Source organism: Geotrypetes seraphini, chromosome 2, assembly GCF_902459505.1.
Source record: "Geotrypetes seraphini chromosome 2, aGeoSer1.1, whole genome shotgun sequence".
Taxonomy (NCBI): domain Eukaryota; kingdom Metazoa; phylum Chordata; class Amphibia; order Gymnophiona; family Dermophiidae; genus Geotrypetes; species Geotrypetes seraphini.
The window spans coordinates 338,061,381-338,081,556 of NC_047085.1; the positions used below are offsets into that span (position 1 = coordinate 338,061,381).

The window sequence follows — 20,176 nt, forward strand, 5'->3', positions numbered from 1 at the left end:
CTGAGGAAAGCCACTGATGCTTCCATGGCTCTGACTTTGTGGGCTGTTACTCGAATCTGCAATCCACAGACGTGAGTGCAATGAGAAAAAACACTTTCCAAGTGAGATATTTAAGAAGAGCTGAATCCATTGGTTCAAAAGGAGGTTCGATCAGTTGAGCAAGAACATTGAGATCTCAAACCACTGGAGGCGGTTTGAGTGGTGGTTTGATATTGACAAGACCTTTCATAAATCTGGAAACCACAGGATGAACAGAAAGGGGTTTCTCTTCAATAGGTTAATGGAAAGCAGCAATTGCACTGAGATAGACTCAAATGAATGTGGATTTGAGGCCTGATTGAGACAAATGGAACAGGTAATCCAATACTGAAGACAAGGAGGTAGATTTAGGTTCCTTGTGATGAATGTTGCACCAAGCAGAAAATCTAATCCATTTCTGATTGTAGCATTGCCTAGTGGTAGGCTTCCTAGAAGTATCTAAAATATCCTGTACAGATTGAGAAAACTGTAGAGTGGCAGTTAAGTTGAGAGGTACCAAGCTGTCAGGTGTAGAGACTGCAGGTTGAGATGAAGTAGAAACCCCTGACTCTGTGTAATCAGAGAAGGAAAAATTGGTAGAAGCAGTGGCTCCCTGCTTCTGTGTTGAAGTAGAAGGGAGTACTAAGGTTGCCTGGGCCACCGAGGAGCTATCAAAATCATGGTGGTATTTCCTGTTTGAGTTTGACAAGTGTCTTGAGAATGAGAGGGAATGGAGGGAACGCATAGAGAATCAGATTCATCCATTCCAGTAGAAAAGCATCTGACTCCAGTCGGTGAGGAGAATATATCCTGGAGCAGAACTGAGGTAGTTTGTCATTGTGGGGAGACACAACGAGATCTATCTGAGGAGTCCCACACTGAGAAAAAATGTGATGAAGAGGCGAGGAATTGAGTGTCCATTAATGAGGTTGTAGAAGACGACTCAATTTGTCCGCCAGACAGTTTTTCTCTTCTTGAATGTAGACAGCTTTGAGGAAGGTGTTGTGAAGGATTGCCAAGTCCCACACTTGTAGAGCTTCCTGGCAAATAGGAAGAGATCCTGTTCCTCCCTGCTTGTTGACATAGTACATGGCGACTTGGTTGTTTGTCCGAATGAGGACTACCAGGTCATGAAGAAGATGCTGAAAAGCTTTGAGAGCATTGAAAATCGCTTTGAGTTCCAACAGATTGATGTGATACTGACAATCCGTGCTGGACCAATGGCCTTGAGTACGGAGACCATCGAGATGAGCCCCCCAAGCGTAGGTCGAAGAATCTGTTGTGAGGACCTTCTGATGAGGAGGCGTTTGAAACAGTAAACCTCTGGAGAGATTGGAAGAGAGCATCCACCAGTGGAGAGACTGTCTCAACAAAGGAGTCACTTTGATGTGTTGAGAGAGTGGGTTGCAAGCTTGCGCCCACTGAGATGCCAGGGTCCACTGAGGAATTCTGAGGTGAAGTCTGGCAAAAGGAGTCGCATGAACTGTAGAAGCCATGTGACCTAGGAGAACCATCATGTGTCTTCTGAAATGGTAGTCAAGGAAGACACTTTGTGGCAGAGATTAATGAAAGCAGCCTGACATTATTTCCTCCCCTCTTCGGAACCTGAGCTCTCTCCAACTTTTCCACAAACATCTGAAGACCTAGCTATTCTCTAAAATGTGATACTTACTCCATCTCTGGCATTCTAAGCCCTTTAAAAACTCTTCATACTTGGACCTCTAACCCTTTATTTTAGTTCCTTTCTATCCCATCTCCTGTAAACCATGCCGAGCTCTACGAATGTGGAGATGATGCGGTATACAAACCTAAAGTTTAGTTTAGTTTAGTTTAGAGGAAGGAATGCTCTGAGTCTGACAGTGTCCAGAACAGCTCCGATGAACTGTAAAGTTTGAGAGGGCTGTAGCTGGGACTTAGGAAAGTCTGTTGGGTCACTACAATAACCTTGGGAGATGCTGAATCCTTGATGAGCCAGTCATCCAGGTAGGGGAACACCTGGAGCCTATGGTTCCGCAGAGCTGTTGCTATGACAACTAGGCACTTGGTGAACACTCTTCGAGATGAAGCTTAGCTGAAAGGTAGCACTCTGTACTGGAAATGCAGATTCCCCACCCGAAATCTGAGGAAGTGTCAATAGGCTGGATGAATGGGAATGTGAGTGTAAGCCTCTTTGAGATCTAGAGAACATAACCAATCGTTCTGATCTAGAAGGGGGTATAAAGATGCCAGAGACAGCATCCAAAATTTCTCTCTGACAAGAAATTTGTTGAGGGCTCTGAGGTCCAAAATAGGTCACAGATCACCCGTCTTCTTGGGAACTAGGAAATAACGGGAGTAAAACCCTCTGCTCTGCTGTTCCAGAGGAACCTCTTTGATGGCACGGAGATGAAGCAGAGCTTGAGCTTCCTAAAGAAGAAGGACAGTCTGGGATGGATTGGAAGGATACTCTTTTGGAGGCAGATCTGGAGGAATCTGGATGAAATGAAGAGAGTATCCTTCCCTGATGATGGACAGCACCCAGAGGTCTGAAGTAATCATATCCCAGTGGTGGTAAAAATGATGGAGACGACTCCCAATGGGAAGGGGAGAGGACAGAGGCAGAACGATGGAGGTTATGCTCTGTATTAGATTGTCAAAAAGGCTGAGAGGCCTTAGGCACAGCAGGAGTCTGAGGTTTCTGCTGCCTCTGCTGATATGGTTGTTTCTTAGGGGGTGCTCTTGTATAAGGAGCTGCTCTCTGTGGAAAATGCCTCTGGTAAGATGGAAGAGGTCTGAAGCCTTTAGAAGTAGAAGGCTTAGGGTTAGAACGAGTAATGGAAACAAACGATTTCTCATGTTCAGACAATAGTTTAGTAGCTGCCTCGATGGAATCATCAAACAATTCATTTCCTTGACAAGGAATGTTGGTCAGACGATCTTGAAGATTAGGGTCCATGTCTATAGTGCGGAGCCAGGCAAGCTTGTACATCGCCACTGAAAAGGCAGTGACCTTTGAGGAAAGCTCAAATGTATCATAGGAAGATTGAAGGAGATGCATGCGGAGTTGTCAGAATGGTGATGGTCTGCTGAAAGCCTGGAAGACGGTATTGAGGAATATATTTGAAATATTCAGGCAGTGTGTCAACCAAACATTTGAAATAAGAAAAGAAAACAAAATTGTAATTCAAAACTCTAGTCACCATGAGAGAATTTTGATACAAACGGCGACCAAATTTGTCCATGGTCTTGCCCTCTCTTCCAGGAGGGACAGTGGCATAAACTTTGGCAGGATTGATTTTTTTTCAGAGAAGACTCCATGAGAAGGGACTAATGGGATAACTGAGATTTCTTGAAGCCCTTGCAGTGGACCATCCTGTAAGGAGACTCCAGCTTTCCTGGAACAGCAGAAATGGAATAAGGTGTCTCAAGATTTCTCCTGAAGGTTTGAGAAAGAAGACTATTAATGGGTAATTTGAGAGACTCCGCAGGAGGACGAGACATACCCATTTCTTCCAAATATTCTTGAGAGTATTTGGAATCAGAGTCCAAAGTAATATTAAATTCCTTACTCATTTGATGTAGGAAAGAAGAAAAAAATATCTGCTCCAAGGAAGGGTGACCTCGAGGAGAAGGGGACCTTAAGGTGTTTCACAAGGCAGATAACGAAGGTGAAGCTTCTCTGGAGTATTGATATCTATTAAGTATTGTACTGTTTAAATAGATAGGACTTAAAATCTTTCCGAAATTGCTTGGGACAAGTATGTTAAATCTCTAAGAGAGAATAAAAATCTACTTCTTCACAAAAATACCTATCTATCTAAGTTAACGGAAGAGAACTATGTTAGCTTAAAATAATCAGATTGTATGCTAACTGACTCTCTGTATATGTCACACAAAGACGACCTAAGAATACTGTACATATGTATGTTAACTTTGTAATCCGTTCTGAGCTCGTTGGGGAGGATAGGATATAAAATGAACCAAATAAATAAGAGGAGGGGATGGCATTTTTAGGCAGACTCAATAGGATGTTTAGAGTTCATTGGGGAGGATGGGATATAAAATGAATCAAATAAATAAATAAGAGGATGAGATAATAGATAGCATGTTTAGACAGACTAGATAGGCCATATAGCACAGTTACTTACCCTAACAGGTGTTATCCAGGGACAGCAGGCAGATATTCTCACATAAGGGTGATGCCATCCACGGAGCCCAGATGCGGACAGCTTCGCAAGCAGACTTGCTTGTAGAACTTTAGAAAGTTTGCAACTGCCGCACCGTGCATGCGTGAGTGCCTTCCAGCCCAGTGCAGGGCACCTCTCTCCTCAGTTCAGATAGCTAGCAGAGAAGCCAACCAGGGGAGGTGGGAGGCCTGAATATGCAGGTATAGACGACTCACTGAGAGAATGGATAGAATTCCTCGCAGGAGAAGAAGCAGCAGTGGCTGGAGGTGGTGTCCTCGACTTCAGAGTTGGAGGCCTCTAAGAATCTCGAGGCCTGGAAAGATGAGGCTTGTCTCGAGAAGAGGATCTGTGCCTCGATGGATGCCTCGAATGATATGGAGAACTGTACCTCGAACCAAGCAGGTCTCGCTGAGAAGAAAGTCGAGGAGTCTTTGCCCTATGCCTCGGGAAGGGCGATGCCTTATACAAGAGAGAGGGCTGGAGGCTGGAGAGCAAGATCAAGACACCAAAAGGGATTGAACGCCTGGTGTAGAGGTATCTCGAGGAATTGACAAGGACTCAACAACTTGAGTAGCGTGCTTATGCTCAAGAAGAGACACTCACAAAGTCTCGACTCCTTGCATAGAGTGTGTAGAATCCTCTTGAGGCACTCCCAAAGACTCGACTCCTTGTAGAGTGAGGAGGATCAGCTCGAGGCACAGCCAGTATCAACTCCTTGTGATACTGCTGAGTGCTCAAGCTGGACTGCAGAAAGCAGAGTCAAGGTAGGAGTATGTTTGGCAAGTAGATTACCAAAGTGACGATCCAAGACGGTCTGAATCATAGCCTCCAAATGTGACACTGAGACTTGAGGAACCAGTACATTTGTTGTGGCTATAGTTTCCGAGGAAGAGGAGGAAGAATGACTCTTTGACTTGGAGACATGCTTTTTAAAATTTCAGTCTTAATAGTTTGCCGGTCCACAAAATAATTATTTTATTTCTGCCGGTCCACGGGTGTAAAAAGGTTGAAGAACACTGGTCTACAACACTCCCGAAACATGTAAGATGAATCCAGCAGGTTACTGGTAACTAGCCAGGTACCATTCAGCCACAGAGGACTAGAAATTCAAACAAGAACTTCATTATTATTATTTGCTATTTAAACTACTTCTCACATCCTGATTGAAATATTTGTTCTATTTATCCCTTAGGTTCTCCCCACCAGGGGCCAGGAATGTTCTCTCTATAACATCCCTAGCCCTGATAATCAAGTGCATTACTAGCTATGGGCATACCAGTATTATAACCCCAAATCTATTGACCAATAACCCCAAATTTCAGGCAGACAAAATAACTGCCCTGCAGTGGACAGGAGGGAAGGAGGTGGAGAGTAGAGCAGAGCAATTGTTTTTGTGCTCCAGACTCAACCCCTTCCTTTACTCATACAGGAGGGGAGAGGGTAAGATAAAAGCGCATGTGAGTGCTTCAAAAGTGAGCAGAGCAATTGTTTTCTGTTCTACTGCATCTCATCCCTTCCCTTCTCCTATTTTTCCACTGTCTCATCACCAGCACTTTGGAAAAAAACAAGAAAAACCAGAATGGAAGGAGATGTAACACTCACAGGGAGAGCTTGTGCTGCCAGGATTGGGATAAAACTAAGGGCTGACTGAGGAATGAGGTATCCTGGATCACGAGGGGATATATGATTTGAGAAGGGGAAATAAAGAGAGAATGAATGCTGCTGAAGGAAGTGGAGGATAATGTGGGGGAAAGGGGAAATATTGGTGGAGGTGAAGGGGTCACATTCTTGGGGACGATAGAAAAAGAGGTTGATGAGCGAGGCAAGGCAGTGTATAAAAAAGGTGGTAGATTTGAGGAAATGAATGAGTTGAACGCAAGGAAGAGTAAGAAAAGGGGTACATGTGGTAGGGGAGGGGGAAAGTATGGAAAGAGGTGGTCAATGTGGTTTCTGCCCCTATTTCCTTCAAATCAACAAGGCAAGCTTAAGCTGTCCACAATGATGAGACAGGCAGAGTAGGTGAATGGAAGAGAACCATGTGATCGGAATGGATGTGAATGGGCAGTACAGAAACACAAGTCCTGCAAAAAAGCTAGTGGAAATGAGGTGGTGGTGAAAGCTAGAGATGAATGATCTGTATTTAATAAATGTAATGTAATGTAATTTATTTCTTATATACCGCTACATCCGTTAGGTTCTAAGCGGTTTACAGAAAATATACATTAAGATTAGAAATAAGAAAGGTACTTGAAAAATTCCCTTACTGTCCCGAAGGCTCACAATCTAACTAAAGTACCTGGAGGGTAATAGAGAAGTGAAAAGTAGAGTTAGAGGAAAAATAAAAATAAAATAAACATTTTAACAAGACAGCATTGATCTAAATACTTTGGAAGGTAGAAGAGAGGAGAGAAAGGAATAGAAGCAGAAGGGGGAGCCGTTGAACAGTAGAATTCTGGAGAAATTTAAATGATAGAAATAGAACAAAACAAAGACAAAAGGCAAAACAATAGATAAGATTAAAGATAAATCATAAGCTGGAAAGAAAAATAAAATAAAACTTTGTCTTCAATCCACGGTTTCAGCGTCAGTGATGAAGTGGAGCAAGTAAGTTTAGGAGGAGCGATTGACGTTTCCAGAAAGGGCTTCTTCAGGGAAGAGACTTGGCAGACAGTCCCAGGATGCCTATGTCTCCTCCCCTGCGATGTTCTCCCATCCATGCATTCCCTCCCAGACACACTGCCCGTGCCCCAGCCGCTCCAAGGAGGCTGCCCCAGATGAGGCCCACGGTGAGAATTGCTCTTAAAGGAGTGGTGGCATTTGCCTGTCTCACCCTGTAATACTGAGGTACAGCATCTAAATAGTTGACCCACAGACCCCTGCTATATAAAGATATACTACAGCGCACTGAAAATAGTTGAATATAAAAATAATTCCTTTAAGTATTCTGCAAACCACTGCCATAAGTTTCTGATCTGAGTTGCTGTACCTACAGATGAGTAAAGAAAAAGGCGGGAGACTGTAAGGGTTACTTGTTCTTGAAAGGTGTGATGTGCAAATATATCTTGAAGTTTTTTCATATAAAAGACCCTATTTCAAATTGAATTTTTTTTCAAATACAGAATGGAATGAGCATTTAGAAAACAAGGGCCCAGTGTGTGTTCATTTAGTTAATAGGGGTTGGCATGCCAAGAATATCAATACAAGGATAGCAAAGGTACTGAAGATTTCCGGGGAAATGATCTGTATTTATCTAAGGTTTTTATTACAGACAACAAAATGAAAGAAAAATCTTGGTAAGTCAGGCTCAAAAGTCATTTTAAATTTTTGTAAAATTAACCAAACACAGAAGCATTCAGCCTTGCAATCAATCGCATGTTACACTAGACCCATTTTCAGATGAAAAAAAAAGGTTATTTTAGCAGGTTAAGGCCAGATAGACAGCCTTCTATCATGAGAATATGGCAATTGCCTTACAAAAGAAAAGATAATTAATTTCAAAAAAATGAAAACATAGGAATGATCTGTAATACTGCTATCCACAGCAACAGAAATTTTCCTGTGTTACTACCAAAAACCTAAAGAGAATTTTCAAATAAAAAACAAGAGCTTTAGATTAATCACAATGTATGCTTATTAAATGCAAACTTGGGTATTCGGTTAAAAAAAAATAAAAAATAAAGAGCCAGCATCTTCATTTGGGCTGCAGCTAATTGTTTTGTTTCTTTGTACTAATCTAACATTCTGACAAAGAAGAAAAGGTTTTATTCTTACAGTGATGAATGATGAGATACTCAGATTCTCACTTAATGACAATTAATTTACTGTATACCCACGCAAGTTAGGGTAGTTTTAATTAGTTTTTACATCATAAAAGGGTAATTTCATCCTCTGTTTATACAAAAGCAGCTATTACCTGACTGAACACATTCTCATCAAATAGGGAAGGTGAAACTGAGCGACCTTTCAAGGATTCACTCTTATTTTAATTCTCTATTTACTGCTTAAAATCACTCATTTGCATAATACTCCTATGCATTTTTGTACCTTTGATGCTAAAAACAATTTCTAATTGAGAAGTTGTTATGATGATAAATTTCAGATCTACGATCCCTATTAAAACAATCCATATTCAATAGGATTAAATATGTATGCATCTCATTAATGAAATTTAAAAAAAAGCACTTGCACTGTTAGCTTACTGAAGAAGCCTTTTTAAGTAAACCCATTCTTCCATAAAAAACAAATGAAATTAGACTTCCATAACAGCCTTCAAGGATAAAGAATTGAGTAGCTGTAAGGATGTGATGATCTCCTCCATGTTCCTCATAGGATATACTTACACAAGTTGAAACATAAATCATCTCACCCTTTGTTCACCAGTATAACAGCATTTCTAGCCACTGACATGAATCCTTGTCTACTTTAGTCTGGTGTTCCCCGCTTGACCCTGGAACAGTTTAGTCTAGCACTTTACTCAGTAAACCTAATTTATCCCTCTTGTGAACTTTTCCAGAGAACAGACACCGTAACAGATTTGTTTTGTATAAAGCATCCACGTGTTTTAGAATAATGTTTACTAACCTTTTCAAACCCAAAGCACTTCTACATTACCAAAAAATATTGTGTGGTATCTCAATCTCTGTGGAGCAGCCAATATGGGCAAGGAGAGAACTTATATGGCCAAAGGAAGGCTAGGGAGGCACCAACAGCACCATCACTTTTCTATTCCAAATTTTAAAACAGAGGCAGTAACACACATGAACCAATTACAAAGGGTCAAAGGTTTAAGCACTCCTATTTAAACTGTCCATGTCAATCAAGCATGTTGGAAAGGGGCGAGACACAAATAACCCCACATTTTGGACCCCATCTCCCAGAGCCATTAATGCATCTTGCCAGGCCTGTGGCACCAGCAGCAGTAAATCAAGCACCAACCTCTGACAGTGGAGACTTGGAACCACTGCACTCAGGCCACTGCTGCCCCCTGCCCCTTAGAAACAGAAAGAATGAGTCAGAGGAACAGAACGCAGAAGTGGATGAAGCACAGAGATTCAAAGACTTCATAGAGCAGTGTTCTTCAACCTATGGTCCGGCAGAAATAAAAAAATTATTTTGTGGACTGGCATCGGTCCGCAGACCGGCGGTTGAAGAACACTGGGTTAAGTCGTGGGCCAGACCCCTCCCATCTCTACCCAATCTCCGCCCTAGACCCCGCCCCATAGTACTAATTGTAACACTATTTTTTCCATTCATTTTTCATATATACACATAATGGTTAACCACAAAATGAAACTACACAAAGCACACTGTATGTTTCTCAACATTCATTCCTACCAGACCACAGATAACCCCTATGCAAATACAGGACCAAAAACCAAAAGTACAAACAAACCCTAAGATGTAAAACTCTGAATGCAGTACAAACCCAGAGAAAAAGAAACAAATGCATTTCTTCCCGAACAGTGCAAATATACTGACAGCAGATGTAAATTCTCAAAATTGACACAATTCAATCACTAAATTCAAAAATAAAATAATTCCCCCTACCTTCATTGTCTCCCTCCCTCCATGCTATGCCTTACCTTCTGGCCTGCTCCTGCCTGGCTGTTTTATTATGCTCCTGGTGTTATCTTCAGGCCGGCTCCCTCTTCCTCACTGACGCAGTGCACAAAGCTGCAGGCAGCGGCTCCATGCGCGTCCCGCACCTCATCTGGAAGCCTTCCCTCTGTTGTTGCAACATCAGAGAGAAGGCTTCCGGTTCCGGCGTAGGATGCACGTAGGAGCCACTGCCTGTGGCTTTGTGCACTGAGTCAGTGAGGAAGAGGGAGCCGGCATGAAGATAATGCCACATCGATTGCACCGCAGACCAGCAGTTGAAGAACACAGTTTTGGGCCTGATGCACATGCTGGCCCTGTGGACCGGCAGGAAATTTCTATGGACTGGTGGTTGAAGAACACTATCATAGAGTGCAATTAGGGTTGTTGCTTCTTTTAGTCCTGTACTGGTAGTGTATAAAGTAAGATGGATGGACGGTAGAGGTTTCAAGAGAAATAGTGCAACCATAGATAGTGGAGTTAGATGGGAAGATGGAGGGGAAATGATGGCTCAAAGGCCGGCTGAGTGTGAGGAAAGTGGGGGAAGATGCTGGACCGTGAAGGGAAGGAAGAAATAGGGGAGGCTAGAAGAGGGAAAGAGCAAGAGAGAGGGAAGATGTTGGCAGATACTGGAGGCAGAGGTAAGAGAAGAGTCTGGAGGTTTATGCAGCAGTTGGGACTTGGTGCAGTTACTGGGGACTAACAAGTGGACAGGTGAAAGAGGGGCTCAGAATCTAGAGATAGGTCTAATGCTGGGAAAAAGGGGCCAACATTGACAGATGCTTGGGGAGGGCTTCTGAGAAGGAAGTTGGTGCAGCAGGATGAAAAGGAAAGTGGACGAGGACAGGTGGAAGGTAATTCTATAATAATGCAGCTACGTAGTGCCTATTCTACAAAGAAAAAATAGGCGCCTACTTAGCATAACTAGGTATATATTAGGGCTGTACTGAATATTCATATTCAGTTTGATTCTGCTCTAAATACATTACTAGTATTTGTCCAAAAAGTGATTTAAATTTGAATACGAATAATCTGGAGTTCTACTTTGCTAAATCGTACTAAGATAAACACGATCTCTGATTTCTCTTATTATTTGTTAGGTTAAAGCTCAATGCTTCCATTATATATTTGGCTGAATAGAAAAATATGCCATTTGTTATACTTCTACTATATACACACATATGCTGTGTAGTGTGAGTACTTATAACAGCCATAGGAGTGGCTCACAACTAAATACTAGAAACCATGTGCATAACCCATAGTATTCCATAATTTATACATGGGAGTCCCACTCTCTGCAATCTCTGTCAGCAGTCTCAAACTCAAACCTTTTGCAGAGCCACATTTTGGATTTGTAGGTACTTGGAGGGCCGCAGAAAAAATAGTTAATGTCTTATTAAAGAAATGACAACTTTGCATGAGGTAAAACACGTTATAGTTTATAAATCTTTCTTGAATTGCTTCTGATAATTTCAACTATACACAGCAGAAAGCAGTGCAACTTGCAAAGTGACGTTTAGATAGTTTTTCACTCTCTGCATGTTGCACTGCTTTCAACTGTGTATAGCTGAAATTATCAGAAGCAATTAAGGAAAGATTTATAAACTATAAAGAGTTTTACCTCATGCAAAATTGTGATTCAGATTCTAAAGTATCAGCTGCAAGAGACAGATTTTGGTGTAGTCCTCTAGACTTTTTTGAAGAAGGAAGAATCAATATCCGACTTGTGCCTGGAAAACTTGTGCCTTAAGTGTCCGGTGGGTCACGTCCACAACTGCCTTCAGCTCTCACCTCCTCCAGCACTCAACACAACCGCCATCTTACATCAAGCAGTCACTGCCAGAAGAGGTGCTGAATTTCCCAAGAGTTCATGAGATTACAATAACAAAACAACTACAAACAATCCAAAACACAGCACTGAGACTCATCTACTCATTGAAGAAACACGACCACATCACAGAAGCATATCTCAAATCACATTGGCTTCCAATTCCAGCAAGAATACAATTTAAACTCTACCGTCTACTATTTAAGACTTTATACGGAGACAGCCCAAACTACCTGAACAACCACCTCATCCACAACACCTCAACCAGACATAGGAAAACACACACACCATTCACACACCCACCAATCAAGGCGGTCTAACGGAAAACACTATATGATGGCCTCCTAGCCACCCAAGCAGCCAAACTGGACAACCAAGTCGCCAATCTACTGACGGCATCCCCAAACATTTAGAAAAGAAATAAAGACCATACTCTTCAAGAAATTCCTGAAAAAAGAAATAACTTCAAATCCCGCCTCTCACTAAAGCCCCCAACCCACAACAGCTAGCCATACTCATGTATTACTCTCCTTGAAAATGACCAGATACCTTTTGTAATATCTTTTTATAATATATCCTTGATAATTATTTTGTAATCCATCTTGAACCACAAGGTAATGGCGGAATAGATATCCCTAAAGTAATGTGATTACGTACACATGCACAAGCTGCATTGCCTTCAATGATTACCTTGCCCACCTCACTCCTCTCCATTCCACCTCACAATAGTGTACAGATGCAGGAAAGCACTTGCGTGAGGTTACAGCAGTGAGGCGGGCAACGTTCCAGAACAATGGTAACATACCGAGGGCCTCAAAATAGTAGCTGGTGGGCTGCATGAGTTTGAGACCATGCCCATTTGCTAAAGCAACAAATAGTGGGGATAACTAAAATTAGATGAACCAAGGCAGTATGTTGATAAATGTTAAAACACCACAACAGAGGGGAAACAAATCCACAGCAGAAGAAATATGAAAAACAATGGAATAAAAATGAACTGTATCTGGATGATTACAGGAAATGATGCAAAAATGCAAGAAAGCAACAAGAAAGTATGTATATTGAATTATTAAAACAGGTGGTCATTTAAAAATGTCTGTATTCTGTTATAGATAATGTGTGATGTAAAACAAGGACTCAAAACAGTTCATTTTAGGCATACTAGCCTTCCTCAGGAGTCCATGTATCCAGTAGACACATCTGTTGTATGCAAAACAGTAGTGCAGCCAGAAGTTGAGTGTAAAAAATCAGCGTGCTGCTCATCAAGGAATGATGCAACAGGATAGCTAATCAAAAGTACTATTTGTGTTTTATTAATATTCAGCTTTAATTGATTTATAATTTCATAGTTTATTTAAAATTTGATTACACGCCTATCAAAATTCTAGGCAATAGTACAATATTAATAAAAATACGGGATATAATAATTTAACACAAAGACATCTACAGACTAAGGACAAACCAAATTGATTATACGTGGGAAGGGGAAGGAACTACAATAAAGTCAAGAAAGAAAACATAAAAGGAACAAACACAAGGAATTTACTATTTGTAATGAAAACATTAAAAATTTGAACGTCTTTGAATAGGGTTGTTGGAATTTAAAAATGTACTAAATCCTGTGGAGGGGCATTTTTCATATAACGTCTAAATCCAAGTTTAAACGTTTTCGGAAGTGCAACCAAATATCAGATAGGGAAAATGGCCTTTTTTTGAAACAGTAAAATGTCTAACTTATTTATATCTGCCATTTTTATATTTTGCACAGTATTAGAGGACATGTGTCACTGTTTCTGTGGTGTTGCATTGTATGCAGAGTCTAGCTTCTTGGCAGTTTAGTTTAACTTTTTATCTACATATTTCTATTTTTAGTCTGTAATTAATTATTACATGCTGAGCGAGGGAAAGGAAAGGACATGGTTTTCTGTTAGCACTGACAGTGCAAGATCAATCTGTATTAATCTGGCTTATTTAGTTTTACAATGGGTGTATTGTTCCAGTGCTCACTGCAGTGTTTAAGATGCTGCCCTTTCCTAGGTGCACCCTTGTTGTGTGACTCGTGATTATTAATAAAAATATATTTTTTATACAGAGGAGGGGGGTGTTAAAAAATGATCAGCCCTGGGTGTCAAATATACTAGGTACGCCACTGCTCCAGTATCGTCTTTATCTGTGGTCCAACAAAGACACAGGCTTTGACATTTGCCTCAGATTAGGGAAGATATCTTGAAGGTACTTGAGGACTGCCAACTCCTTATCTAGAGCTATGACAAATTGTTTCATTAGGCCTATTTCAATGTGCAGTGGTGGCATCAGCATCTTCCAGGGGTCCACCAGTGGTTCTCATTTGATGTTGTTTTCCCCACAGACAACTTGGTCCGCTGTGGTCAGTCCCGTCTTTCGTAGTACGCCTTTGTGTCCCTGCTCTCCCAAAGGCAGAGATAGCAGGGAAACTTTGTATAATTGCCTTGGAGACCCATTAGGAATACAATCATTTTGAAGTCTCTGATTACCTCTCAGCTGTACTCATCATACTTCAAGGCAACTAGTAAGATCTTGATGCTGTTGTAATCCTCTTTGAGGTGCACTAAGTGAGCCAGTGGAAGAAACGGGTACTTGTTTCTATTATACAGCAGCACAGCTTTGATGCAAATGGATGAGTTGTCAATGAAGAGATGCCAATCTTTCGGGTTACAAGCAATACCAATTGCCTTAGACTGGTTACAATGTGGCAGAAGCAGATTCCATCTTGATGGTGAAGAAGGTAGAAAAAGCTTGGTGATGCTTCCTCTGATCTGTGACTTATACACTTTCATTCAACAAGTTTCAATGCTTGAGCTCTAGAAGCTCGGCACTGGACTTGGTGAGACCAAGATCTCTGATCAAGTCATTGAGGTCTTTTTGGTTTGGATAGTATGGGTTTCTCTCATCAGCTGCACCACTGATTTTGTAAACTGGTTCTACAATATCTCCCTCACTCCCTGACTTCTTGCTCTCTTCTGAAGACAGCTGCTCTCTCTCTGGGGCAATGGGTATGGGGAGCTCAGGGCAATGTGGCACCAGGCGATAGATGAAGGAATGTCCATATATGACAGTGCAGATGCATGCTTGCCAGTTCAACGTTTGGAAGGGTCCACCATGCAGAAGTAGCAATTGCTTGAGTAGTCAGGGGGTTCCTGCCAAATTTTTGAGACAGCAAACTTCATGGCTCTCTTTTGCCTTTGTACCATCCTGTAGAAGAACAAAATGAAATTGTGGAAATGAAAACAATACATTTATTTCACGTATGACTAATGTGTACGAGATTCTTGCAATATATTTCATATGTGATATCTTTTCATATAACATTTAAAATTTTAAAATTTAAATATTTTTAAAAATTAAACATTCTAAGAATTTTTATAGCAGAAAGTTCTGCCATCCTAGTGAGAAACAAAATTGTCTTACCTTCCAGAGTTTTTTGGCAGTGCTTGATGTGAAGTGAGGTGCCCAAGGTTTGTCTTGATCACCAACAGGCGTTGCCAAAATATGTCTTGTAGGCATCGCACATCTTAGCAAATGCTTCTATGGAGTACTTTTCCCCTCGTTTGGATAAATTGGCTGCATACATAGTAAAATACATCTGTCGAATATTTGTGGCCTCTGGATGCCATCTAAACCAATGCAAATATGTTACCACTTAGGCAGTTGGAACTGAACTGAGCTGGTGGGCTTAAGATATCTGTACTACTTACTGTACTGCTATATATTGTATTACTATTTATATTAATGGTAAGTTCTAGAAAATTCATGAAGTTACCCAAAGGCACCCTTTTACTAAAGCCTATGATCAAAATTAGAGTAGCAGGTGCTATTGCTGATTTTGGCATGTGACAATTCAGAAATTACCACTGGTCAAAAAAGCACAGCTCATAGGCGTGCCTGCTGAGAGGCAAGTTTTCGCCAATACACACTGCAGTAACAGTGCATCTGAAAAGCCCTTACCACCTGCCTTTTTGTAGGCAGTAAAGACTCATTCACTAACCCAGCGGTAAGAAATGCCACGCGCCTTTACCGCAGCATGCCAGAGCATTGTAGGTACACAAATTCCCAACATGCCCCTTCCTTTGCCAATCTTTGCCCATAGTCCCAGTAAGCCTTACTGCTTGAATTGCTGGATGATAAATTGTTTTCTACCACAGCGGCAAGTGCGGAGCGCCTACGGTATTGTTTGCCATGTGGTAATACTCTACCACGTCTTAGTAAAAGGGCCCCTAAGTTTACTCAGCTTGGAATCAATCTGGAATGTTCAGCAAAAAAGGTGAATTTCAAAATATCAGTATCCTGGTCACAAAAGCAAAGTTTGAGGGGAATGATAGCGATTTTCTATACTTTTGTGGCATAGGCAATTAAGAAAGAACACTTATTACCCAGGAACAAAAAAAAAATAAATTAAATTTTGTTACATAGTGTAATCGAAATACTGTGACAAAAGCATGAGACAAAGTTAAGAGTTGCAAAGTCCAAGCTTTGGTTTTATTTAATGAGTTCATCTTCAGGGCAGGGATTAGTAAAGGTGAGGACCCCTTTCCTCCTTTTTTTGTTTTGTTTTGCTGCCCATGTAGGATATGAATGTATTTAGAAAACAGCACTTTGGCAGAATTTTGGCATTTATGCCCATATATAAATGCAAATGCCATTCTTCTAAACATTTTTGGATGTAATTATATAATTGGTGTGTAAATGTTACCACCTACATTAAAGAATTACCCCCATAATGTGGGGTAGGGGAAGGGATGAAACATTGATATATGCAGGGCAGGGTGACGATGGAGGGGCAGAGACAGATGTTAAGGGTGAGGATGGAAGGCATGATTAGTGAACACTGGAAACAAAAGTGGTAGGAGAATGCTGGAGAAGAAGTGGTAAAGTGGATGCTGAGGAAATGCGAGAAAGGCAGAAGTCTATGAATAAGAAAAGAGTCAAAGGAAGGAGTCAGGTCTTCAAAGGAGACAAGAGAGGGTGGAAATGAGTGGATACAATTGGAAATGAGAACCTGAATCAGAGGGTAAGATAAAATAAGAAAGGGACTGGAAGTGGAGAGTAGATTAGTAACAGGGAAGCAGTGGTAGATGAGGGTGAGAAGGAGATGAGTAAAAAGAATGAAAATGGGGACTAGAAAGTGGGTAAAGATAGGGAAATAAGCTGGTGAAGAAATGAGAGATACAGGTTAGGATAGTAGGCTAAGGAGGTAAATAATAATAACTTTATTTTGTATACCACAATACCAGAAGCAGTTCAGAGCGGTTTACAGAGGAAGAGACTGTACATATACAGCGAAGTTACAGAGAATAATGTCAATTACATTGGTGGGGGGATTCAATTCCATTAGTGAGTCGAGAATGGTTAGGTATGGCTGGAAATAGGTCGGTTATGCAATAAGTATATCAGAGACACAACAAGGCAGGGAAGAGTCAGAGAAATTTGTCAAAGAGATAGGTTTTGATTGATTTCCTTAAGGCATGGTAGGACGGCGTATTATTCCATTTGCCAGCTTGGAATGACAATGTTCTATCAAGGAATCTCTTGTAGATACAGCCCTTCAGGGAGGGGAAGGCAAACAGATAGGTATTACGTGTGCGGGAGGTGCCTGGAAATATAAAATGGTGGAAATATAAAAATAATAAAATAAAAATATAAAAATATAATAAAATAAAATAAAATAAAATATAAAATAAAAAATATATAAAAAATATATAAAATATAAAATAAAATAAAAATATAAAAAAATACAGGATGTTGATAAGTGAAAAGAGAAATGAAGACTGGAAGAGGAGGAATAATGTCTACTTATAATTCTTGTTTCCGTCTCAAAAACTATAAATACAACTAACAAAAGTACAGAGAAGGATGACAAATAATAAAGAGGTTAGGGCTTTTCAGTTTGGAAAACAGACAACTAGGGGATGGGACGATATACCGCCTTTTTGTGATTACAATCAAAGTGGTTTACATATTATATACGGGTACTTATTTTATACCTGAGGCAATGGAGGGGTAAGTGACTTGCCCAGAGTCAAAAGAAGCTGCATTGAGAATCAAATCCAGTTCTCTGGGGTCTCAGGTCACAGCACTAACTGTTAGGCTATTCCTCCACTCCAGCGGGATCTGGATAGGCTCCGCGGTCCCCATGCTAACACCTCCACTCCAACTACATCCCTCCAGCCCCACTTCTATCCCAATCACTACACAGTAAATAGCCACAGCTCTGTTTATTGATCAACAATAAAATTACAGCATTAACATATCATAGCATAAATTAACATAACATAACCATAAGAGCTCCTCCCGAGCCACCAGGTATATGTGGTCCCCGACACCACCACATCAGCAAGAATCCAAGGGGTGGCATGCCCCACATGCCCCTTTAACCAGGTCACCTGACCCCCAGGCACAGGTCCCAGCCAGCCCACCGCTCATTGCCGGATGAGCCCCAGGACCCAGTAGCTCAGGAGAACCACTATCCCAAGCTACCATCACCAGCCAAAACCAAAGGATGGGTGGGCGGGTGGGAAAAAGCCGTTCTGGTGGACCCCAGAAGGAGCCGGGTCCTCCAAGGTCCCGGCTTTAAAGCCTTGCCCTCCACCAATAAAATTAAACCCCTATGATACGAAAACTCCCTTACCCAATCCCTTAACTATTCATCCCCCTACCTAACTGCCTGTCCGATGGGCGACATGCGGGCTCCCCCCAGACCTGTGTTACACTTCACCCATCGAGACAAGGCTCTCAGGCTATCCTGTATATGACCAATTTATGTGGGACAATTCTATTTCTATGCAATCAACAGTCTTTGAAAAAATGATCCCATAATGTCATTGATAGATTTCTCAAAAACAAAAGCACAATCCAACTGGTCTGCTGTGAAACACGAGCAGCACAAACAAAGACAAACAGCAGACGAGCGTACAAGATGCAGGCTATGTTTATTAAAACAATTATTGATTGCAGTTAATGTTACCACCTTAATACAAACCAGGGGACCCGACACAGTCCTTGTTTCAGTTAACACGCCTTCATCCGGGGTCCCCAATTTGTAAAGGTATCAAATAAAACGGCAACAGAAATAAACGTGAGCCTATGTTGTATGAAATTAATCCCTAAAAAAAGTCTCTCTAGAAGCTTTACAAGAGAGACTTTTTTTTTTCAGCGATTAATTTCATTCAACACAGGCTCACTTTTATTTCTGTTGAGATTTGATTTGATACCAAAACACGGACTTTGTTGGGTCCCCTGGTTTGTATTAAGGTGGTGACATTAACCACAATAAATAATTGTTTTAATAAACATAGCCTGCATCTTGTTCGCTCGTCTGCAGTTTGTCTTTGTTTGTATTGATAGATTTCTCACAACTATTTTGTGGTGTATCTAAGATTGATTGGAGAATTTTAGACCCTTTTTTGTCTTATGTTTTCCAGGTGTACCATTCTTCCAAAAACAACAAAAAGGAGCAAAATAAGGCTGCTGAGCTATCAGCATCAGTTAACTCTCACTTCAATATTTTCTATCAGAGGGTTAATGAGCATAACACCCTTTGCATATTTGCATACCATTTAAAACAATCTTACTTAAAATATGCATAAAAATATCTGCTAGTCAGTTTGTTTGCCCAGTTTTAAAATAGCAAACCTTTCCCCAGAGTTTAAATTTCCCACAAGGGAAATAACATGCACAAAATCACTGGGCCAGCAAACACTTATGTAAACCACATCGTGTGAGTTCTGGTAGTCCTACCATAGGATCATGCAGTTGCTTTTATTTTCAAATATTGATCCAGAAAGGCTTTCTTACTTCTTTATAAGCATATCCTATTTCTAAACTATATACTTGCTGTAAAGTTTAATTTGAGAAAGGAAACTGAATTAAATTTGGAGTGTTGTGTAGCGTCAACAGAGCTGCCAGACGGCAAGAGATGAGTCCTGTAACCTCTACAGAAAACTAAAATCTTTTCCAATTTCAAACATACAAAATTTGACCCATTAAAAAAAAAAATAAAAAACAAGTAGAATCACTTTTCAAATAAACCATTTACAGATTAACTGGAAGACAATTGCTGTTTAGGTTTTGTTTATTTCTGCATAGTTGCAGCATGAAATCAGCTTTATGTTGAAAACATCCAAACAAAATATTAAACAGGTGGATACTTACTCTCCATGGCATGCAGGTATTCCATATGAAGGGCACTTGCACCAGCTCCTGCAGTTGCTGCAGCAGGAATGATGTCAGCATAGGGGCTTCTTTGACTTGCCAGAAGTGCCATTTGGTGGTAGTACTCAGCTGGGCTCACTCCTGCATGTGGAACTGGACACACAAGTTTGAGCGTGATTACGAATGTGTGCTAGTGAAACATATCACAGTAACTCTCTGCCTACTAACCACACGCTGCCTCCCAGGGCATCCTAAATACAGTTCGTTGAATGGCCGTGAGCACAGAACTAAAATGGCAAAATAATTTCCATGCAATAAGCGCTGTGGGCTTTTTTTTCCAATTTCTACACATGCTCTTCATATTTCTGAATAAAAAGTGTTT

The 20,176-nt window shown here is 40.9% G+C and overlaps 1 protein-coding gene across 3 annotated transcripts in view; it reads right to left on the bottom strand.

The window, feature by feature from the left end:
• GLI3 (GLI family zinc finger 3) overlaps window positions 1-20,176 on the bottom strand; it is a 560,226-nt gene that overhangs the window by 143,488 nt on the left and 396,562 nt on the right. For all 3 annotated transcript variants that reach the window (XM_033930274.1, XM_033930273.1, XM_033930275.1), the window contains one exon: window positions 19,795-19,947. In XM_033930274.1, the coding sequence (XP_033786165.1) occupies window positions 19,795-19,947 (153 nt within the window). The remainder of the gene's footprint in view (window positions 1-19,794; window positions 19,948-20,176) is intronic.